The sequence below is a fragment of the Moschus berezovskii genome, chromosome 20 (genome assembly GCF_049115385.1).
Source record: "Moschus berezovskii isolate FMDL1 chromosome 20, NW_MosBer_1.0, whole genome shotgun sequence".
NCBI lineage: Eukaryota > Metazoa > Chordata > Mammalia > Artiodactyla > Moschidae > Moschus > Moschus berezovskii.
In genome coordinates, this window is record NC_142479.1 from 33,591,087 (window position 1) to 33,608,964 (window position 17,878).

The following is a 17,878-nucleotide window of genomic DNA, read 5'->3' on the forward strand; positions in this document are numbered from 1 at the left end:
GGAAAAATCTTCCAAGAGGGTAAATGCTGTGCTATGGAAGTTTGTCCTGTTTTGCTTTTTTTTTTTCTTGTTATTATAAAATTCTAAAAATGTGTATTAGCTCTCTCTTTTGCCTGGTAAAACTGAATCATATTCATCAGTAGGTAAGTATGTTACTGCTGTGGGAGATCTTACTCCCCAGCTGAAGCAGTGAAGTAGCCAGTGGTCATACATAAGCAGTCGTGATGGTATCTAGTATACTTTCATCAGGCTTTGAAGATAGCAGGGAAGAGAAGTAATTTGCTATATTTAGTGTATTGTTTGAGAAAAATATTGAAAGTATGCCAATGAAACAAATAAACTCTTAAAAGATTTACGTGGGAGGGTGCTGAAAATATAGTAGTACAAATAGGAAAGCAAATTTTTTAATACTGAAAAAATCCAGTCATTTCTAATTTTTAAAACTCATGTTAAAAACAGAAATAGAATACTTTATTTACCTAGTACAGAAATGTGTACATCAGATTAAAATCTTATCATCATGCTTAATAATAAAGCAGTAAAAGCTTTCCCATTAAAAAAAAAGAAGACAAGGATACCCTAGAGTCCCCACAGATATTTATTTAACATTGTGTGGAAGTTGTTTGTAGTTCAATTACACAGTAAAAAGAACAAGATATAAATATTGAAAAGGGGGATGAAAATCTGTATTCTGTACTAGTGATAAGATTATATAGCTAATATAATCAAGAAAACTAAACAAAAATTAGAAAAAAATTCAATAAGTTGACGACTTGCAAAATTAATGTATAAAGCAAGCAGTTTTCCTATACACAAACAATAACCTGTTAGAAAGTACAGTGGAAGAAACTAAAAATGTATAGGAAGGACTTACATATATAAAGTTCTGCTGAGGAGCATAAAAGATTGCTCTCTAAATCAGCCTATCCATAGAATGTTCCCTGTTAACTCAGTTGGTAAAGAATCCGCCTGCATTGCAGGAGATCTTGGTTTGATTCCTGGGTCAGGAAGATCCACTGGAGAAGGGATTAGGCTACACAATCCAGTATTCATGGGCTTCCCTTGTGGCTCAGCTGGTAAAGAATCTGCCTACAATGCAGGGGACCTATGTTCGATCTCTGGGTTTGGAAGAGCCCTTGGAGAAGGGAAAGGCTGCCTACTCCAGTATTCTGGCTTAGAGAATTCCTTGAACTGTATAGTCCATGGGTCGCAAAGAGTCAGACACAACTCAGAGACTTTCACTTTCATTGAATGTTATCCCAATGGAAATAACAGGGTTTTTCTTGTTTGCTTCATTTAAAAAAAAAAAATGGCAAAATGCCACCAAAGTTTATTTGGAATTACAGTCATACAAAAATAACCAAGAAGAAAACATGTGAAGATGAAGGTAAGTAGTAAAGGATGCCTAGTTCTACCACATATTAAAACCTGTTAAGAATCTAGAATAATGAAGACCATTTGATTCTGGAAAAAAATTAGATCATTAGAATACAACAGAGTTCATATATAGACCCAAATACGCATGAAAATTTAGTTTCTGAGAAAGGTGCTACTTTGAATCAATGGAGAAAAAAGAGATTATAAAATAAATAGAGTTGTTACAACTGGCTAATTTCTGGTAGGGTGGGGGAGGGGTAAAGCACTCAATTTCTATCTTATTCCTTCTATCCAGAGTAAATTCCAAATGGGTCAAAGGTTTATATGTAGAAAAAGAAACTATAAAATTTCTTGGCGGGTGAAATTATACATTTCTGGGTAGTAAAGGACTTTCCTAAGCAAGACCTATTACCAGAAACTTTAACAAGTGACTGATTTGCTAATATACAGAGATACATTGATAGAAATAAGAAAAAGGGAACCCAATAGAAAATTGGGAAAAGGATTCAAACTTATTTACAGGAAATGAGTGGCCAAATTCATAAAAAGATGGTCAGCCACATTCTCAAATAAAAAAATGCAAATCAAAATAAGATTTTTCACCTGTCAGATTAGCAAATACTGAACCATTTGTAACCCATTTATGACAGGAGTGCAGAAAAATAGGCACTCTTCCATTTTCTGGGAATGTAAGTTGTAGCCTTTCTAGAAAGCATTTTAGTACTATCCAAATTTTTGTGTAAGATTGTTTGACCCAGTTATTCTACCAGGCATTTACCCTTTAAATATACCTAGAGAGTACAGTAAAATATATGCACAGCTTGTTTATTGAAGCTCTTTTTAACAGCCAGAAAAAGGGAAAAAAAGGCAACTAAATTGTTTATCATAGGGAATTTATTAAATTACGGTAGTGGTGGCGCTAGTGGTAAAGAATCCGCCTGCCAGCACTGGAGACACAAGAGACGCTAGTTTGATCCCTGGATTGGGAAGATCCCCTGGAGGAGGGTATGGCAACCCACTCCAGTATTCTTTCCTGGAGAATCCCATGAACAGAGGAGCCTGGGGGACTACGGTCCATAGGATAGCAAAGAGTCAGGGACAGCTGAAGCAACTTAGCATGCAGTCATAATTTAAAAAAAGAATATAGATTCAATTTACTAAAAGGGAAAGATTACCTGATATTTTATGAACTTAAAAAAGGATTATAGCAGACTATGGTAAGATTTTTTTTACCATAAATGAAAGAAATAATAAACTTGTATATGCAAAAACGTATTTCCTGAAAGAAACTGAAAGAAAATAATGATAATATTAAGAACTGTGGAGCAGAATGGTTTTTACTTATATTTCATTTGGTGCTCTTTTAGTTCATGGTGCCCCACATGCATGTATTATTTTTGCTTCTAAAGGATCAATAGGGGCTCTCTGGGAGGTGGGATTATGTTTTTTTATCTTTTTAACATATTTATCTGAATTCTTAAAAGCAATGAATATTCCTTAATAACTTAAAAATATGGTAGAAAAAAGAAAAGGAAGTATTCTAAAATTATTTTATTCTTTACAACTCTCTTGATTCTCTTCATTTGATTGGTTTAGAAATTAACTTTCTGCAGGAGTTCCAAAAAGATGAAATTTGAAAATAAGCCCCAGTGGGTACACTAATGAGTAGAAAGAGTTTCTGAAGTTTTATCCTAGGCTGTTTGAATTTCTTTATCTGAGGATTATTTTTTCTTTACAATTCTGCCCTGTAAGACAGGGTATGAGAGGATGCACAGGATGGTGATCTAATGGCACTGTTACCCTCGTGCCGGGCTTCCCAGGTGGCACTCCAGTGGTAGAGAACCTTCCTGCCAGTGAAGGAGATGTAAGAGACCTGGGTTTGATTCCTGGGTCAGGAAGATCCCCTGGAGGAGGACATGGCAGCCCACGCCGGTATTCTTGCCTGGAGAATCCCGTGGGCAGAGGAACCTGGCAGGCTGCAGTCCAGTGGGTTGCAAAGAGTTAGACAAGACTGAAGTGACTTCACAAACACAAGTACATACATACAACTGAAGTGACTACACACACAGACACCACTGCCACCACCCCTTCAGTGCCACCCACGCACCCATACACACCCACTATCGCCACCCCTCCGGTGCCACACACACACCCACTACCACCACCCCTCTGGTGCCAAAACGTTTTCATTTGAAAAAAGTTGGTCACTCTTCAGGAAACTGATTATGATGGTATTTTTACCTCTTGACAATTAGATTTCTTAAATAGTTTTCTTGGCAAAGGTTTGTAGTATAACAATACATAACTGGCTCAATAAGGTAAAAGTTTATGTTGAGACTGGATATTAATTTATTGCAGGATTATACACATGAGTTCCATAAAACCAAAGCAAACTTTGTGGCAATACGGGAAAGGGAGAATCTCATGGGATCAGTGCGAAAGGATATTGAGTAAGTTACCTTTTATATTATTTTGTAGGGTGTTTACTCAGAATTAGATGGAAAGTATATCCATGATTAACAACAAATTGAGTAGCAGAACCATGATTTAGATTTCAAGGTTTCTATTTCGCATTTCACAGTTCTTTAAACATTGCTGCTCCAGTGTGGTCCTAATCTACTTTGCTGGTCTTATGTCCAGCTTACCCTAGTTTTATCATTGACTCTTGACAACCATGACTTTCCTGTCTTAATTCAAAGTCCAGTTTAGGTGATGTCTTCGTGAGTTTTTCTCTGATTGCCTCATACCCACTTTGAGCATTATGTTAATAACATCACCAGTAACCAAAGCTCTCTGCGTTTCCCTTCCTCATGACCCTTTCTGTCCCTCTACTCTTTCCCTTACCACAACAGTTACATACTTAAGTAGCTATTAGTGGAGCCTTTACTGCCCCAGAATCCAAAATCTGTTTTTTCCAGGTTTTATACAGACTCGTAGCTTTACGTCAAATTATTTAAGGACTCCCAGCATTTTTATGCTGCTCTTAATCCATATTTTTTTGACTCTTCTTTTCCTCCCTCCCTTTACCTCACCTTTAATAATATAGCATTTTATACACAGTTTTGAAATTTTTTTTACAGCTGTTCTTGACTGACAAGGTCAAATCCATTGGACATCTAATTAAAGCTTCAGTCTTTCCACTTTTAGGCTATCTGTTTAGCCCTTTCCTTACCTCACTTGTGATAGACTTATGGTATTTAGTTTCATAAGTATGATACTTATGATTCATGAACTGTGATGTGTACTACCATATTATGAACTGTACATATAATGTGTACTCTGATAAACATTATCTTGGAGTTCCTTTATTTTGTTGTAACAGTAAGACAGTTTTATAGCACAAACCACTTAATATTCATTCTATTCAAAGTTTTTGGCCAAAATTCTAAACCCAGGATTATCGAGTCATCAGTTATGTTTTTACCTCCAGAAATTATCTTGGAAAATTAATTTTTATTGTTTGTCTCTGTTTTATCTGTTTTTCTTCTATTTACTCATATGTACTTTGTGTAACATATAGGAGTAAAGAAAATGAAACATTTTTGCTATATTTGGAATTTTGTAATATTATTAGTTCTCAGGCACAGGTAGGTCTTGGGTCTACTTTCTGTGTAGTCTGTATACATATATATATTTTAAAGAATGCATTGAGAACCAGTGTTACCGACAGCCTTTAATGTATAGTCATGTAGCTACCACACAACTTGTGGGAATTACTAGACTACATTCCAGTGTAATAACTTGTTTTCTTAAACTTTATCATTAAAGAAACATGTTCATCCATTTGCTAAACTATTTCTTGATTACTAACTGTTAGACAATATGTCAGTTGCAGTAGCAGGTAGAAATGAAAAGATTAACTTAGCCCTTTAGATGCTGGAAGGGAGTAAGCACATATTCAAATTAGTATAATATATGGCAGAATATGGTTAATGAGATGAGATATAGTAGTAATACACTCTGTGGATCACTATTAAAGAAAGTAATACACTGTGTGGATCATGACAAACTGTGGAAAATTCTGAAAGAGATGGGACTTCCAGACCACCTGACCTGCCTCTTGTATGCAGATCAAGAAGCAACGGTTAGAACTGGACATGGAACAACAGACTGGTTCCAAATTGGGAAAGGAGTACGTCACCCTGCTTATTTAACTTATATACAGAGTACATCATGAGAAATACTGGGCTGGATGAAGCACAAGCTGGAATCAGGACTGCTGGGAGAAATATCAATAACCTCAGATATGCAGATGACACCACCCTTATGGCAGTAAGTGAAAAGGAACTAAAGAGCCTCTTGATGAAAGTGAAAGAGAAGAGTGAAAAAGTTGGCTTAAAACTCAACATTCAGAAAACTAAGATCATGGCATCAGGTCCCATCACTTCATAGCAAATAGATGGGGAAACAGTGGAAACAGTGACAGACTTTATTTTGGGGGGCTCCAAAATCACTGCAGATGGTGACTGCAGCCATGAAATTAAAAGATGCTTGCTCCTTGGAAGGAAAGTTATGACCAACCTAGACAGCATATTAAAAAGCAGAGACATTACTTTGCCAACAAAGATCCGTCCAGTCTAAGCTGTGGTTTTTCCAGTGGTCATGTATGGATGTGAGAGTTGGACTATAAAGAAACCTGAGCGGTAAAGAATTGATGCTTTTGAACTGTGGTGTTGGAGAAGACTTGAGAGTCCCTCGGACTGCATGGAGATCCAACCAGTCCATTCTAAAGGAAATCAGTCCTGAATATTCTGGAAGGACTGATGCTGAAGCTGAAACTCCAGTACTTTGGCCACCTGATGCGAAGAACTGACTCATTGGAAAAGACCCTGATGTTGGGAAAGATTGAAAGCAGGAGGAGAAGGGAACGACAGAGGATGAGATAGTTGGATGGCATCACCGACTCAGTGAACAGGAATTTGAGTAAACTCGGAGAGTTGATGATGGACAGGGAGGCCTGGTGTGCTGCAGTCCATGGGGTCGCCAAGAGTCGGACGCAAACTGAACGACTGAATTGAGTGACTGATAATAGTAATAACTGATATTTAAGATTTTTTTCCTGCAATTATTGCTTTTTCATGTATTATCTTTTTTTGGCTTTATATAATCTTTTGATATAGATATAAATTATTAGTCCCATTTTATAAAATAGGTGTTAGGAGTCTTGTTTGAGCTTAACTGGTTCATGGACTTCCCAGGTGGCTCAGTGGTAAAGAATCTGCCTGCCAAGCAGTAGACATGGTTTCAATCCCATTCCTGGGTTGGGAAGATCCTCTGGAGAAGGAAATGGCAACCCACTCCAGTATTCTTGCCTGGGAAATCTCATGGACTGAGGAGCCTGGGTAGGAAAGAGTTGGACACGGCTGACCAACTAAACATTAGTCTTCCAAGTCCAGTGTGGTGTTGGTTATACTGTGCAGCTTTTCCTGGTGTTTCCTTTCCTGCTGCGCTTTGCGCATTAGAACCAGCTCTCAGGTAGTGGTTCACTTTAATGGCATGACCCCCTTTTGTCTCACTGCAGTCTGTGCAGTTACTTGAATTTTTTTGTTGTGGTTCTTGATACTTTGTAAGTAAAGAACTGAAACATGAAAATGGTAGTAATGACACAAAGCATTTTCTTGTGAATTGTAATGAACTGAAGGCCAGGATAGAAATCCTGAAGTACTCCACAGTTGGCAGATCCGTAGCTTCCTTTTAGGGAAACATTCCATTTCAGTGGCTTCCCTACCTCATGTGCTGTGTCGTAATCAATCAGGAGTATTATTCCCACTTGAAAATAAAGACGAGCAAATAATAGAGAAAGAAAGGAAAAGACTCTAAAAGCCCCTGCTTTTCTCATCTTTTACAGTATCCTCCCAAACCTCACTCTGCAAGATGGACGATACAAAGTTTCTTGAAAACACTGTGTTCTTCCACACCCCATGACCCTGCACATGCAATCCTTCCTTCCTGAAATAATCCTCCACTTTTTACAACTGTAAATTATCACTTGTTCTGTAGGGTATCCTTTATGGATTTTCTCTGTTTAAGAAGGTTTCTGTATTTCTCACAAGCTCTCTAATCTACCTTCTGCCCTATAGTAATGACTACTCTCTTCTTTTGTATATGAATATTATAGTAATCGGAGAAGGCAATGGCAAGCCACTGCAGTACTCTTGCCTAGAAAATCCTATGGGTGGAGGAGCCTGGTAGGCTGCAGTCCATGGGGTCACTAAGGGTCGGACACGACTGAGCGACTTCACTTTTCACTTTCACACGTTGGAGAAGGAAATGGCAACCCACTCCAGTGTTCTTGCCTGGAGAATCCCAGGGACGGGGGAGCCTGGTGGGCTTCCGTCTATGGGGTCACACAGAGTCCGACATGACTGAAGTGACTTAGCAGCAGCATTATAGTAATAGTTCCTATTACAGTGAATTAAAATTAAATAATTTATGTACCTGTCTAAACTGTGAACAGTTCATGGCTAAGTAGCATGTTTTACTGTTAGAATGTGTGGTACCTAAGAAATGTTGAATAAATATTTGCTGCGTTAATGAATAAACGAATGAATGTGTATTCTCTCTTCATGTACTTTAGTGAGTTGGACTTTTTGGAAACTGATACAAAATACATTTTTAGAAGTTATCAAATGTATATATAAAGTTTAAAAAAGGGAAAGTAAGTTTTTTGTCTAAGAATGTTGGAGTATTTTGGTGAAAAATAAATTCTTAAGCTAGAAAGTCATGCATATTTATCTATCATAGATGCCATTTTTAAAAGGAGATAAAAAGGATTATAGATTTTAGTTGTATATGGAGAGGCTCAATTTGTCCACTTTGGATATTACTAGAGTAATCACTTAATCCTTTTTTATAGTGTCTGCCAACAAACGTTCTAAAATTTTCTTTCTTCTAGGTCATATAAAAGTGGGTCTGGAGTAAACAACAGAAGAACTGAACTATTTTTGAAAGAACATGACCACCTTCGAAAGTAGGTATTATTGAATAAATGCATACTATGTGGTACATACTTATTAATTTACTTATATATATAGCAAACATTTTATGCTGTTTATTATAGTGAATGCTTTACCAGTGCTAATTCATTTAATTCTTCTAATGATAGAATTACAACTTTTCTGACCATAATTAGGAAAGACAGGATGCTATCAAATATATACACAAAAGTCTGCATTCACATTACTTGTTAATGTAATTTGTAATGTGTTAGTAACTATAATATAGCTTTTATTACCTTAATGTTTGTTTTCTTTAGCAAGTCTGTTGCCCTAATACTTTGTCCACTACTGTAGGTTAATAGTAATAATATAGATACTGACATATTTGAATGGCCTGATACTACTTATGTCAAGAAGCTTCATAAAAGGTAATTAACCATACATCAAATTCAAAGAAAATATCTTTTCTAAGAACTCAAAAGACCTAAAAACTTGGAAGAACTGTATGTGTGTGTGTATATATGTACACACACACACACGTATATATATATTTTTAAATAAGCCACCATACTCTATTCCTGCTTCATCTAATTTTCTTCTGAAATATACTGGTTTCTTTAATTATTTTCTTTGTATTTTGTTATAGAACTTAAGGATCAGAAAATTACTTAATCTCTCTGAATTCGGCCTCTAAACACTTGAATAGCTAATAACCATGATAGTTAAATGATATGAATTATGCTTTTGTTGCTGAATGTTAGTCATGTTCATACGAGCTTAATGTACTGTTCAATTTACTTTTCTTTGAAGATCACCACTTTAAATATGAGCTGTTGAAATCAGAACATGGAAAGATCAAGACCATTTTAGTAGAAGTCTGGCTGCTTCTACTGTCGGAAAGTTTTTAGTGTTTTTTTCTTAGTATGTTAAATATTATTGATTGGCACAAGGGGGCAGTCTTTCCTAGAGTAGCTTATAGTTATTTAATAGCTTTGATAGTTCTTTTTGTGTTTGATAAAGACCACCAAAAAAGAATTTTGCATTATATCTGAAAATATATTAATATGTTCTTTGAGTACAAAGTAAGGAATAGGATACTCAAGTAGCACAAAAATAAAGATGAGCTTGCATTAACATTTTTATATTCATCAACCCCAAAAGAAGTTAAACAGAAATGCAGTTGTTTACTTTAAGGATGATTTGATGCTGAAAAGAGTTTATCGGTTATGTAAATTAATATTCTTTATTTCAGAACACATTGTCATAAATTTTATATGAAAATTTTTACTTTTGCGTTCATTTTAGTAATTCAAAGAAAACCCTTCCCACTGTCCATTTTACAGGGGGAAAAATACATTAATTTAGGGTCACACAGCTTAAATGATGTGTTTAGGGTTATAAAAAATAGCAGTAAGATTGGCTATCAAAAGGTATTTTCCATTTTTGTTTCTCAGGTGATTTTATGTAGGATATGTGAAGTGAAGTCACTCAGTAGTGTCCGACTTTTTGCGACACCGTGGACTGTAGTCTACCACGCTCCTCAGTCTGTGGGATTTTCCAGGCAAGAGTACTGGAGTGGGTTGCCATTTCCTTCTTCAGAGGATCTTCCCCAACCAGGGATCGAACCTGGGTCTCCCACAGTGTAGGCAGACGCTTTACCGTCTGAGCCACCAGGGAAGTCCTATGTAGGATATACTTTACATATATTCCTTTCAGCATTCTTGTGAAAAAGTTTGTATGTGCTCATTCTATACAGAAAGAAACTGAGGCAGGATGAAGCTGAGTGGAATATGAGCTGATGAGTGGAATATGAGCTGATGAAGTTGAGGGGAGTTGTTAAGTTACATAATAGATTATTTTGTATTGGTATACAAGGTTTTTCTAGAGATTTCAGAAACAATTTATAAAATGCTGCCTTAATATTTCATATTCTTTATAACTCAGGTAGGTTTTTGTGATTTCAATCCTTAGTGTTCTTGCCTGGAGAATCCCAGGGAAGGGGGAGCCTGGTGGGCTTCCGCCTATGGGGTCACACAGAGTCGGACACGACTGAAGTGACTTAGCAGCAGCATACCATTTATCTAAAGAACAAAAAATGGAAACTGTGATTCCTCACATTTTCTCTTAGACTTTCTGTTTCTGCTGTAAACAGATTTCTTGACATTAAAAAAAAAATTTTTTTTACACCAAAATATTTGTTAAAATACTTTGAGGGGAGAAGAAGCAAAAACTGTCTCCCCATTAAACTTGACTTCCTACGTATATTGTAATGAAGACAGTGTGGTATTGGTGAAAGAACAGACAGATAGATCAGTGGAACAGAAGAGAAAGTCTAGAAACAGACACACAAATATAGTCAAATAATCTTTGACAGAAGGGTAGAGGCAGTTCTATGGAGAAGAGATAGTCTTTTGAATAAGTGGTGTGAGAACAACCCGACATCAACATGCAAAAAAATGAATATAGACACTGATCTTATACCTTCCCCCACAGTAACTCAGAACAGATCATAGATCTAAAGTACAAAACTACTAGAAGTTTTATAACACAGGAGAAATTCTAGGTAACATTGGGTTTGGCAATGTGTTTTTAGATGCAATGCCAAAAACATGAACGAAAAAGTTAAGATTGGATTCATTAAAATGAAAAACCTCTGCTCTTCCAAAGACACTGCCAAGATGATGAAGTGGACTAGAAAAACATATTTGTAAAACATATCTGATAAAGGACTGTTATCCAGAATACACAAAGAACTCTTAAAACTCAACACTTTCAGTTCAGTTCAGTCGCTCAGTCGTGTCCAACTCTTTGCGACCCGGTGGACTACAGCACGCCAGGCCTCCCTGTCCATCACCAACTCCCGGAGTTTACTCAAATTCCTGTCCATTGAGTCAGTGATGCCATCCAACCATCTCATCCTCCGTCGTCCCCTTCTCCTCCTGCCTTTAATCTTTCCCAACATCAGGGTCTTTTCCAGTGAGTGAATTCTTCACATCAGGTAGCCAAAGTATTGGAGTTTCAGCTTCAGCATCAGTCCTTCCAATGAATATTCAGGACTGATTTCCTTTAGGATGGACTGGTTGGATCTCCTTGCTGTCCAAGGGACTCTCAAGAGTCTTCTCCAACACCACAGTTTAAAAGCACCAATTCCTCACCGCTCAGCTTTCTTGACTCTCACATCCATACATGACCACTGGAAAAACCACAGCTTAGACTGGACGGATCTTTGTTGGCAAAGTAATGTCTCTGCTTTTTAATATGCTGTCTAGGTTGGTCATAACTTTCCTTCCAAGGAGCAAGCATCTTTTAATTTCATGGCTGCAGTCACCATCTGCAGTGATTTTGGAGCCCAAAAAATAAAGTTGTTACTGTTTCCACTGTTTCCCCATCTATTTGCTATGAAGTGATGGGACCTGATGCCATGATATTAGTTTTCTGAATGTTGAGCTTTAAACCAACTTTTTCAGTCTTCTCTTTCACTTTCATCAGGAGGCTTTTTAGTTCCTCTTCACTTTCTGCCATAAGGGTGGTGTCATCTGCATATCTGAGGTTATTGATATTTCTCCCAGCTGTCTTGATTCCAGCTTGTGCTTCATCCAGCCCAGCATTTCTCATGATGTACTCTGCATATAAGTTAAATAAGCAGGGTGACAATAAACAGCCTTGACGTACTCCTTTCCAAATTTGGAACCAGTCTGTTGTTCCATGTCCAGTTCTAACTGTTGCTTCTTGACCTGCATACAGATTTCTCAGGAGGCAGGTACGTGGTCTGGTAGTTCCATCTCTTTAAGAATTTTCCACAATTTGTTGTGATCCGCATAGTCAATAAAGCAGAAGTAGATGTTTCTCTAGAACTCTCTTGCTTTTTCAGTGATCCAACGGATGTTGGATCTCTGGTTCCTCTGCCTTTTCTGAATACAGCTTGAACATCTGGAAGTTCACAGTTCACGTACTGCTGAAGCCTGGCTTGGAGAATTTTGAGTATTACTTTGCTAGTGTGTGAGATTGGTGCAATTGTGTGGTGGTTTGAGCATTTTTTGGCATTGTCTTTCTTTGGGACTGGAATGAAAACTGACCTTTTCCAGCTCTGTGGCCACTGCTGAGTTTTCCAGATTTGCTGGCATATTGAGTGCAGCACTTTCACAGCATCGTCTTTTAGGATTTGAAATAGCTCAATTGGAATTCAATCACCTCCACTAGCTCTGTTCTTAGTGATGCTTCCTAAGGCCCACTTGACTTCACATTCCAGGATATTGGCCCTAGGTGAGTGTGAGTGATCACACCGTTGAGATTATCTGAGTCGTGAAGATCTTTTTTGTACAGTTCTTCTGTATATTCTTGCCACCTCTTCTTAATATTTTCTGCTTCTGTTAGATCCATACCATTTCTGTCCTTTATTGAGCCCATCTTTGCATGAAATGTTCCCTTGGTATCTCTAATTTTCTTGATGAGATCTCTAGTCTTTCCCATTCTATTGTTTTCCTCTATTTCTTTGCATTGATCACTGAGGAAGGCTTTCTTATCTCTCCTTGCTAGTCTTTCGAACTCTGTATTCAAATGGGTATATCTTTTCCTTTTCTCCTTTGCTTTTCACTTCTCTTCTTTTCACAGCTATTTGTAAGGCCTCCCCAGACAGCCATTTTGCTTTTTTGCATTTCCTTTTCTTGGGGATGGTCTTGATTCCTGTCTCCTGTACAATGTCACAAACTTTCATGCATAGTTCATCAGGCACTCTGTCTATCAGATCTAGTCCCTTTAATCTATTTCTCACTTCCACTGTTAGGATTTGATTTAGATCATACTTGAATGGTCTAGTGGTTTTCCCCACTTTCTTCAATTTAAGTCTGAATTTGGCAATAAGGAGTTGATGATCTGAGCCACAGTCAGCTCCCAGTCTTGTTTTTGCTGACTGTTTAGAGCTTCTGCATCTTTGGTTGCAAAGAATATAATCAGTCTGATTTTGGTGTTGACCATCTGGTGATGTCCTTGTGTAGAGTCTTCTCTTGTGTTGTTGGAAGAGGGTGTTTGCTATGACCAGCGTGTTCTCTTGGCAGAACTCTATTAGCCTTTGCCCTGCTTCATTCTGTACTCCAAGGCCAAATTTGCCTGTTACTCCAGGTATTTCTTGACTTCCTAATTTTGCATTCCAGTCCCCTATAATAAAAAGGACATCTTTTTAGGCTGTTAGTTCTAGAAGGTCTTGTAGGTCTTCATAGAATCGTTCAGCTTCTTCAGCGTTATTGGTCGGGGCATAGACTTGGTTCAGCTTTTTCAGCGTTATTGGTGGGGGCATAGACTTGGATTACCGTGATATTGAATGGTTTGCCTTGTAAACAAACAGAGATCATTTTGTCATTTTTGAGATTGCATCCAAATACTGCATTTTGGAATCTTTTGTTGACTATGATGGCTACTCCATTTCTTCCAAGGGATTCTTGCCCACAGTAGTAGTTATAATGGTCATCTGAGTTAAATTCACCCATTCCAGTCCATCTTAGTTTGTTGATTCCTAGAATGTTGATGTTCTAGGTAACTTCATGTGATCATAAAACAAAATTTCTATGCTAAATAAACTGTGAAAAATGCAAGTAAAGGTATTCCTGTGACTTCCCTAACAGTCCAGTGGTTGAGAGTCTGCTTTCCAATACAGGGGACGCAGGTTCAATCTCCTGTGGGGAACTAAGATCCCACACACTGCATAGAGTGACCAAAAAAAGAAAGAAAGGAAGACAAAAACAAAAAAAAGAAAAGATGTTCTTTGGGCTACCCAGACAAGAAACAAATGTGCCATAGTATCAGTGTTAATGGAAGAGTGGTTACAAATGATTTCTACGTTCATCTTTGTTTTTTCTGTATTTTCCAAATGTTATCTGTAATATAAAACTGTTAGCACTTAGCTTTTTGTGTCCTACTGTAGCTTAATGGTATTGTTCACGTCTTAGAAGATATTTATATAAAAGTAAATAAGACATAGAGTCCCTCTGGTTAACTGTAAGTAGGTGGAAGACTGAAATCATCACAGTGCTTGATGTAAATTATCTCATTGGTTGGTGACAACTTCATCAGATTTTTTTTTACAGTTTACAAAAGGATCAGTTTTTAAGTTTTCTTGATTACATACTTGCCTGTTTGTTTTCTTGCTTGCTTACTTATTTACTTGCTTATTTTATTTACCTTCTCTTTTAAAAGATTCTTATTAGTTATTAACCTAAATGGTTTTGCCAGGTTCTTACATTTTGTTAAACCGCTTTAAAATATGTCCCTGAAATTTGTATCATTTGCAGTTTGTATATTGAGGGAAATGAATTACCTTTAAAGCAGAATTAATATCTAAGTGTGGCTTTAGTGATTCCTTGGTACAGTAATTGATGATGAAATTTAGCTCATTGTTTTCAGCTAGTTTAAATTGGTTTCTTGAAAGAAACAGAAACTTGTTGCTTCATCATAGACAATAGGTGCCTCTTTGGAATATCTCTGGGCTGTTATGAAGTATTTGTTTATGAAGGATGATTCTACTTGATTATGTATTATGTATCCCCAAAGGAGAGTAATTTTAAATTGTTTTTACTACATTATGCTGTCTTTATGCCAAATGGATACATGTGTCTGGGAGTTTGTTTTTATTTCTTTCTGCTGTAAAAGCTGCCCTTTTACCAAGCTTAGCTACCTGTGCATTCCTCCCTAAAATGGATTTTTTTGGGGTGTCTTTCTTTCCAGTATTTGATGCATAAGTGGAAATGTTTCACGGATCAACAGTGCATTGGTATCTTTATTCGGATTCTTGAATTCTAAAGTGTGGCAAGCTGAGATTTGATTTTGTTTTTCAAAAAAGGAAGAAATTTTAAGATGTAAATAATTACTGCTTATAGGCATTGAAACTATATTGCCTATCCTGTCTCAACAATTTGGCTGTAATTCTGAAGTTTTGGATAGACAGTGGTGACAGCTTGGAGCTATCTAGATTAAAGAAGTTTTATTTTTTTGTGCTCTCATTAAAACTGTTCTGACTTTAATCATTAAGTATCTCTGTGGAAGAAATAGATTTAAGCCAACAAATTAAGATGAAAACTATATATATGGGTTAACTAATTTCAGAGTCCAGAATTTTCTCTAGCTGCTTTCAAAAGTCTGGGTGTTTTTCACATAAGTGACTGGAAAAATAATCTATCTGTAAAATATGGAAAAATTAAGTGCAAGTTTTAAATGTGCTTTTAATAATTCCAGAATTTGAATTTTCTTTTTATTTGCAGCTCAGATCGTCTAATAGAAGAGACAATAAGGTAGGAAAAATGGGGGGTTTTGTTTGTGCATTAATGAACAGGTGAAGTTAATCCTATAACTAAAATCTGTTAATTGTCCTTAAAGATGGGAATTTTATTACATGGCAATGTATTTACTACGACTTCCCCTTATAAGCTACTTGAAGCCTAACACATTTGTTTCAGAACTATTGGCATTAGGGTGTTTTCAGTTCAGTTGCTCAGTCGTGTCTGACTCTTTGCAACCCCACGAATTGCAGCACGCCAGGCCTCCCTGTCCATCACCAACTCCCGGAGTTCACCCAAACTCATGTGCATCAGCGATCTCATCCTCTGTCGTCCCTTTCTCCTCTTGCCCCCAATCCCTCCCAGCATCAGGGTCTTTTTCAATGAGTCACCTCTTCACATGAGGTGGCCAAAGTATTGGAGTTACAGCTTCAGCATCCCTAGGTTAATTTTCCTAGTGAATTCATTCTCAGTATTTTCAGCCTCTGTCTTTTTATTCTCTTTTTAACTAACAGTCTTGAACATGTGATTTGTTAAGTGTCTTATGTGTAACATTTATGTAGACTTGGTTTCTGTCATAACAGCTGTAGAAAGTCTGAAGTAATTAGTATTATCTGTAGTAATATTGAAGTAACTTCTTGTTTAAGGTAAGGGAAATCTGTTGGTTTTAACTGCTTAATTCTCTAGGTTTGATAAATTTTTAAATACCTATTTTAAGACAGTAAAAAAAAAAGTTAACTAGTAATGGTCTCAACTCTTCAAAATTAAGCACTGTCTAAAGCAGTTTCAGGAAAGGTAGCATGAAATACATGGAAACAACAAACATTTGTGTTCTTATCATAGACTTTGGTATTGTGTTCAGGGCTTCCCTGGTGGTGAAGACCCTGCCTGCCAATGCAGGAGATGTGAGAGACGTGGGTTCGATCCCTGGGTTGGGAAAATCCCCTGGAGGAGGGCGTGGCAGCCCACTCCAGTTTTCTTGCTGGAGAATCCCATAGACAGAGGAGCCTGGAGGGCTGCAGTCCATAGGGTCACAAAGAGTTGGACCAGACTGAAGCAACTTAGCATGCATTGTGTTCAAGGGTTGTACATGCTATATGTTGTTTAATCTCCTCAGTAACTCATGAGATAGACACTAATCACTAGATACTATCTTCAAAACAAAAGAGAAGGTAAGTAATTTGCCCATAATCACATTACTAACAGATAGTATTGAGGATTCAGATCCTCAAACCTGAGTCTCTAACTCTAGAGCAAGAGCTCTGTCTAAACCACTACTACATTTCCTGCCTTATTGAAAGAGGATGAGCTTTGGAGTATGATTTGGTTTGAAACCTGACTATGCTACTTAATTAGATATCTGTTCTTGAACAAGTTTCTTGGAATCTTCATGTTCTTATGTGTTTAAATGAATTGATGATAATACCCTAGAAGATTGTTGTGAAGATTAAAGATAATATAAGTAAAATCCTTGAGTCGAGAAGATCCCCTGGCTGCTACTAAGTTAATTTAAATGGCAGCTCTATTATTAATATTTTTTAACTGTGTATTTTGACATTTCAGGTTTCAGAAAAGTTCCAGTGGCACTAAGAGTTTCCACATACCTTTTACCTTAGATTCCTCAAATGTTATCATTTTGCCTCATTTGCTTTTTCACTGTTTTTTTTCTGAACTACTTGTAAATAAGTTCCAGGCATGATGCCTCTTTACCTCTAAATATTTCAGTTTCAGTGTTCATATCCTGAAATTTTTATGTTGAAATGAGCTCATGGATTCTTATTGTATTCAGTGGATTATAGTATGTTCCTGTAATTGAAAATCATGTTATAATTTTATGATAAGATGAATTTATTGTATCTTGGAATTTTGTTTGAATTTCATGCATTGAGTCTTCCATCTCTCCACAGTTTTCACAAAATTACTTAATTGTTGACTGAAATATCTCTCTTGTGGCTCCTTTGCTTTCATCAGTGCATCAAGTTGGGTCACATTTTATCAGGGATTCTTTTCTTAGAGTTTCCCCAGAATTCTACCTGTAAAGTTTTACCTTTTCTTTTTGGAGCTATATTTAAAAACAATGTACACAACTGAATATAAACTGGCATCAATTTGTTGAAAAGACCTAATATTTATAAGTTTATTCTTAAGCTTTAAATGTATAATTAGTATTATCTATTGTTGAAAAAAATGGCTTCCCAGGTGTCTCATTGGTAAAGAATCCACCTGCCAAGCAGGAGATGTGGGTTGGATCCTTGAGTCTGGAAGATCCCCTGGAGAAGGAAATGGCAACCCACTCCA

The 17,878-nt window shown here is 36.8% G+C and overlaps 1 protein-coding gene across 2 annotated transcripts in view; it reads left to right on the forward strand.

The window, feature by feature from the left end:
• Nucleotides 1-17,878, forward strand: part of GOSR1 (golgi SNAP receptor complex member 1) — a 42,130-nt gene that overhangs the window by 10,684 nt on the left and 13,568 nt on the right. For both annotated transcript variants that reach the window (XM_055402814.2, XM_055402821.2), the window contains exons 5-7: nt 3,736-3,827; nt 8,273-8,347; nt 15,566-15,595. In XM_055402814.2, the coding sequence (XP_055258789.1) occupies nt 3,736-3,827; nt 8,273-8,347; nt 15,566-15,595 (197 nt within the window). The remainder of the gene's footprint in view (nt 1-3,735; nt 3,828-8,272; nt 8,348-15,565; nt 15,596-17,878) is intronic.